Below are 6,842 nucleotides of genomic sequence, written 5' to 3'. Positions count from 1 at the left end.
TCGATGAATTTTGACGCTATCACAGCGCCACCTGTGGTGACTTTTTGAACTTCCATCTGAAAGTGTTCATTGAGACGAAACCAAAAAGGTAAAATTTAGGTCGCTATGTTAGTTAGAACCGGAGATAGAGGCCGGTCAATGTTCGAACTTTGACCCCTTATAGCTCGGGTCAGGGGTTATGGATCGACTTAAGGTTTTTTTTGTTTGATAGGTATAATCAACGGCTACAACATACTAAAATTTCAGCCCGATGCACAATGGAATTTTTGAGTTATTTAACTTTTAAGATTTAAAAATTTTCTTTTTAATAATAGCGCCCCTAGCGGTGGTTTTATGAACTTGCGATGTTAGAAGAGGAAGTGGCATTTCACGAGAGCTTTCCAAAAAGCTCTCACTTTTTAAATTCTGACAATTAGAACCGGAGTTATGGCCATTTTAAGAAATTTTTTTTGGACCCTTATAGCTCGGGTCAGGGGGGTCGGGGGACCTTAAGTTTGGTATTGATGGAAAGCTCTAAGGCCCAGCTATAACATACTAAAATTTGAGCCCGCTCGATGCCATAGGGGCGGAGCTATTGAGAAAACAAAAAAAGGGGGGTCTTCAAAATGGCGGAAGGAGGGGTGGGGGGTGGGGGGTCAATGCACCAAGTTGCAATTTTCACCCGACATATAACCTTTGCCGAAAACCGCAAGTCGATATCTTTTTTAGTTTAGGAGCTATTAAGCTCCAAAGAGCGGCCGGCCGGCCGGCCGGCCGGGAACGTAAAAGGGACAGATAATCCTAACCGGCTTATGTAGGTGAGATTCTTAACGTAAGCTAACTCGGAGTGCATGCAAATTCGATTTGGAGCTGAAGTTGGGAGACGCCATTCAGTTATCTTGAATCAAATTCGTGAAATTATGCAAATTTTGTATTGAAACCAAAATATCAAGGATTTGGATGAACTGACAGAAAAGTGTTATATGGGTGAAATGTAGACCAGAATGTTCTCTATAATTTTGCCGTAGAACTTGAACTCATCGATTACTCAGAAGCCAAGATAAGCGAGGTTTTTTGTTTCTTAACTCGTTTTTTCATCCAGAGTTCCCCAAGTAGTCATTTGTTGAACTTCAACTATATCAAAGAATTGTTGTATTTTGCGGGACTTTCCATTTAAAACCATATTTTAAGTGTCTTGGTGGAGTAGATGCAGTCAAATTGGCATCTGAGTGATTTCAAAGCGTTATTATTGGAAAAATCAATTTTTTCACACTTAAACGGCAAAATCGGAGTGATAGCGTAGTCTGAGTGGAAAATGATGTATGGACGAAATGTAGAGACAAATGTGCTCTACAATTATGTCGAAGTAATCATCAAAATCGGTTCAGCGACAGTCGAGATAATTGAGGTTATGTGATATTGAAATTGGTTTTTCGACTGTGGCGCCCCTGGTGTTGGTCCCACGAAGTTCAAATATTCTAGAAAGTTGTAGCATTTGGTGAGATCTTTCGTTTAAGCCCTCATTCATCAAAATCGGTCACATAGAACCGGAGATATGATTTTTTGAATTTTGTGAACTTTGACCCCTCATATCTCCGGTTCTATTGAAACCACAGCGCGCATACGCACCATTTTGGAAACGTCCTAGACTGGACTACAACATACTAAAATTTCATTAACTTGCACAATGCCGTTTTTGAGAAAAGTGACTTTGAATTTCGATGAATTTTGACGCTATCACAGCGCCACCTATGGTGACTTTTTGAACTTCCATCTGAAAGTGCTCATCGAGACGAAACCAAAAAGGTAAAATTTAGGTCGATATGTTAATTAGAACCGGAGATAGAGGCCGGTCAATGTTCGAACTTTGACCCCTTATAGCTCGGGTCAGGGGTTACGGATCGACTTAAGGTTTTTTTTGTTTGATAGGTATAATCAACGGCTACAACATACTAAAATTTCAGCCCGATGCACAATGGAATTTTTGAGTTATTTAACTTTTAAGATTTAAAAATTTTCTTTTTAAAAAAAGCGCCCCTAGCGGTGGTTTTATGAACTTGCGATGTTAGAAGGGGAAGTGGCATTTCACGAGAGCTTTCCAAAAAGCCCTCACTTTTTAAATTTTGACAATTAGAACCGGAGTAATGGCCATTTTAAGAATTTTTTTTTGGACCCTTATAGCTCGGGTCAGGGGGGTCGGGGGACCTTAAGTTTGGTATTGATGGAAAGCTCTAAGGCCCAGCTATAACATACTAAAATTTGAGTCCGCTGAATGCCATAGGGGCGGAGCTATTGAGAAAACAAAAAAAGGGGGGTCTTCAAAATGGCGGAAGGAGGGGTGGGGGGTGGGGGGTCAATGCACCAAGTTGCAATTTTCACCCGATATATAACCTTTGCCGAAAACCGCAAGTCGATATCTTTTTTAGTTTAGGAGCTATTAAGCTCCAAAGAGCGGCCGGCCGGCCGGCCGGCCGGCCGGCCAGCCGGCCGGCCGGGAACGTAAAATAGCCACATATATATTCGTGATCAGGAAGTGCTGAAACACATTTTGGCCAAGTTTGAGGTCGATCGGACGACATGAAATTTTGTTAGGATTATAGTAGGTGAGATTGTTAAGAATCTCACCTAATAGCCACATATATATTCGTGATCAGGAAGTGCTGAAACACATTTTGGCCAAGTTTGAGGTCGATCGGACGACATGAAATTTTGTTAGGATTATAGTAGGTGAGATTGTTAAGAATCTCACCTAATATTACTTACTATTGGAAGAGCCGTTGGATCCAAACAGTGGCGGTATTTGAAGCCGTGCTTGCGGACATTTGTCAGTTTTATATCTTCTGCTTTGAAGTGAAGGCTGCATACGTATTTATCATTCACTTCTGCAGCTAAGAGCTTAAGGCGATTGGCCCAGACTTTTTGAGTTTGTGGATCTCTCGGAAATCTAGAATTATTTTTGCAAAAAAACAAAATTAGAAAAACTGGTAAAAAATAGGGTTCATGAATATATTTATTTCTTATATCACTTCTATTATACTGTATTTAAACTCAATTTAATCAATTTAATGAATTGTGAAATTAAATAATTTTTTTAAAAATAATTTTTGGGAGAACTTCTTTAATGCCTCTCCCTTACTTTCACAACAAGTCTAATTTGCAAACGCTCGGTTAGACCACGTTAACAATTTCTTTTACTACAAGCAGAACGATTAATTTTTTTTGATAAAACATGTTTTTTTTTAATAATAATTTCAATAAAAAAATAAAGATTTTGGCGAGAGATGTTCCCCTGATTCATCCCTGGCATAGCCGGCAAAAATGCTGATTAGAAGAATTTTACAATTTTCCCATGAATTTTTCTTCTTTATTAAAAGATCAGCAATTTATGGTTCTAATGTCACCAAATTTCTAATTTAATGAACTTTCGATTGGTGATAAAAACATAAGTCGCTGATCATAAGAAGAAAGAAATGTGCCTATATTTACCTGTGGAATGTTACACGAAGAGGATTCCGATGGCGGGTGTTTTCACAATTTTTCACCACACACTTCGTGTCTCTCACTTTTCACTACTCAGATAGCTGAGATATGCACTAGAGAGTCTTCTTACACGTTTTCACTGCACTTTATTGAATATTTTCCCAAGTTTTTCCACAATAACTGCGTAAGCACATTAGAAGGAATTTATTCACGTTGGAGCTGTCAGAAGAGGTTTGCGTGTTTTGCCGCTAGATTCGCTAGTATTTCGCTTGTAGTTCTCCGCGAAACCGCTCGCGCCGCTTACACGCTGGATATTTGAATTCCCTATAGAGAATAACGGTATTGATAGGGGGGTGTAGCTGGGCCTTAGAGCTTTCCATCAATACTAAACTTAAGTTAATGAAATTTTAGAGTGTTGTAGTCCAGTCTAGGACGTTTCCAAAATGGTGCGTAAGTGCGTTGTGGTTATAATAGAACCGCAGATATGAGGGGTCAAAGTTGTCGTTTAAGTGTGAAAAAATTGATTTTTCCCATAATAACGCTTTGAAATCACTCAGATGCCAATTTGACTGCCTCTACTCCACCAAGACACTTAAAATATGGTTTTAAATGGAAAGTCCCACAAAATACAACAATTCTTTGAAATAGTTGAAGTTCAACAAATGACTACTTGGGGCACTCTGGATGAAAAAAACAAGTTAAGAAACAAAAAACCTCGCTTATCTTGGCTTCTGATTAATCGATGAGATCAAGTTATACGGCAAAATTATAGAGAACATTCTGGTCTACATTCCACCCATATCTCACTTTTCTGCCAGTCCATCCAAATCTTTGATATTTTGATTTTAATACAAAATTTGTATAATTTCACGAATTTGATTCAAGATAACTGAATGGAGTCCCCCAACTTCAGCTCTAAATCGAATTTGCATACATTCCGAGTTAGCTCACATTAAGAATCTCACCTACATAAGCCGGTTAGGATTATCTGTCCCTTTTTTAATTAAAGTTAATTTTTGCGGATCTTCCAAAGGTCCTAAATCTGACTGTTTGACCTATAGGAGGCGTGATAACCGTATTATTCAGATAGAAGCGAAGATAAGTTGAGAAAAGTTGGTCCCTGTGGGGTGGAAGGTGGAAATTTTAAGAGATGAAAAGCTTGGGGCTTAAGTAAACAGAAATTTTAATTCCTTTTCTGGTTATAGTCGTTTCGTTCGCTTCCAATTTCAATTGACAATTTGCGGTTAAATTGTGTTAATGTTTCTGTTTCATTTCTAAAGCATAGAGATGAATATCTTCGATCCTCTCGAGTGTTTTCCCAATATTATGCATTTTTCTAGCAAATTCCATTGAAAAAAGTATGCAAAAGGACTTTCTGATTTTTTTGCAGCTCCTGAATTAATGCTCCTGAAATTGATCGTTATTGCAAAGATTTTTAAACGAGAATGCAATTCCAAGCTTTTTAGCGCCATCTTTTGTGGAAATTCCTTCTGATGTAGCATTCAAAAATTCTTGAAAAGTACTGATTCAGGAGGATGTAAATGTATTTTTGGGGTATTTTCAGGTTTGTTGGATTATTTCTAGGAGTTCTTGTCTATTTATTTGAGGAAAAATATTGAGGAAATTGAAGAAAAATAGGAAGCGCGTGCTACTTGCATGCCAGTTCTTGTGTAAACAATGAACTCAGCTGAAGTAACCCTGTGATTTTTACTCAAAACACTGTTTCAATCTTAGTATTCAGTGAAAAAAAACATTTATCTCAGTTTTAAGCCGCTTGAAAAGTATACAAGGTGATTGGTAAAGCCTTTTCATTGAGGATTTTGTGTGAAATTTGTGTAAATTGTGTTAATTGATTGCAATAGGCTGTAAAGATTGTGCAGTGAATTTTGTTGTGATTGTGTAGAAACGGTCTTTTTGAATGAGAGTAGAGCTGTCACATTGGTGTCAAGTTCAGTATGGTTGGTGTCTCGCATCCCGATTTGGAGTCAGTTCAGAGTTGAAAATCGTGGCGTGAGGTAATAAAAACACGAGGCGGAGTATCTTCCTGATAAAATCCCCCTCAAGAGCATCCGTGCAAATAAGTGAGTTGTGCCAGAAGTGGCTGAAAGTGCTGAAAATTGTGTAAAAAGCCCAAAGTGAAAAGACGTCCTGAGCCACGCGCTTGGGGCCAGAGAAATTTTTTTCGGGGTGCTTGAAAAAGTGAAGAAAAGAGCGATAAAAAACGTGCTCCGGAGACTTGAGGCGTTTTCTTGCCAAATGTGCGTGCTGATTTGCTAAATTGTCAGCCAGATTGCCCAGAGATTCCAGTGTGAGTTTTGGGAACTGCGATCTCCGGTGCTGTGTGTCTCCCCGGTGGAGGGTGTTTTGGTGGCTTGAGTGGCTTTTCACAGGCCCCAAACAAGGCCACACTTCCAGATATTTTTCCTCTTTTTATTTTAAATCCCGGGATTGCAAGACGGCAGGAAAAATTATCCCCATAAAGTACGATCCCTTCGAGGAGGACTATAGCATGGCTGATGTTTTTGAATTCGAACTCCATGAGGATGAGCGGAACAACAAGGAGGCCTGCTGCGAGTCCGACGACGATATCATCGAGATTGATGACGTAAGTGCGAGGGAAAATTTACACTGACACACACACAGACGCGAGATTGTGTTGTTTTGGGGCCTCTGGCCGCCGCAGAGACACCAAAATGGCGACGGCGGATGGTGGCTGGGTACCTGGAAGTGCCCTCCGGAAGCACCTCTGGTACTTCCGGACGCCAGAATTGGGGCAGGGAAGTGAGATTTGTGAATCAATGGCGGCCCCCACTTCCCGTACCCGCCACCACTCGGCTCTGGCGTGTGTGTATATTTTGATTGACGCGCCAATATTGCATGCCACCCTTGGGCATTGTTTACCTCCAAAAGCGTAGACAATGGGCAGGAAGTGTAGAGAATGACTCTCACAAGTGATCAAAGTCCAAGCAATTGATATTTGTGGGAATTCTTGCTGGATATTCTCTTTTATTTAGTTCCTTGAGAAATTAGATAAATATATTTAATTTTTTAATCCACAAATTAAGCATTCTGGTTAGTAAATTGCTTAAAATTGATTTACTAATACTCGAATTGTTTGATACATTTTTAGTCAGAAAAAAATGTTTTAACATTTTTATTTTTATTTAATAACTTTTTAATTCAATGATTTAATTTACTTAAAATGAGACAAACGTCAGCCCTCTGTGGCTAGAAAGTAAAACTAATAAGGAATAACTCTGTCTTAATACTAAGTACTTAATTAAGAACTGCAAAAGTCCTTAAGGAGTTATATTTAGAAGAACACCTAATATTATCCGGTTTTTGTGATTTTTGTGACTTTGCTAATCAATCGATCAGTGTAC

The 6,842-nt window shown here is 39.0% G+C and overlaps 1 protein-coding gene across 3 annotated transcripts in view; it reads left to right on the top strand.

The window, feature by feature from the left end:
• The first annotated feature begins 5,388 nt into the window (after positions 1 to 5,388).
• Positions 5,389 to 6,842, top strand: part of LOC129802370 (ribosomal protein S6 kinase beta-1) — a 77,480-nt gene continuing 76,026 nt past the window's right edge. For 2 of the 3 annotated variants that reach the window (XM_055848129.1, XM_055848127.1), the window contains exon 1: positions 5,394 to 6,064. In XM_055848129.1, the coding sequence (XP_055704104.1) occupies positions 5,969 to 6,064 (96 nt within the window). In that variant the 5' untranslated portion in view covers positions 5,394 to 5,968. Of the gene's footprint in view, positions 6,065 to 6,842 lie in introns of all 3 variants that reach the window. The other variant, XM_055848128.1, reaches the window with a different exon arrangement.

The sequence above is a fragment of the Phlebotomus papatasi genome, chromosome 2, assembly GCF_024763615.1.
Source record: "Phlebotomus papatasi isolate M1 chromosome 2, Ppap_2.1, whole genome shotgun sequence".
Lineage (NCBI taxonomy): Eukaryota > Metazoa > Arthropoda > Insecta > Diptera > Psychodidae > Phlebotomus > Phlebotomus papatasi.
Note: the sequence above shows the minus strand (reverse complement) of the source record. Positions and strands in the feature narration are given on the sequence as shown.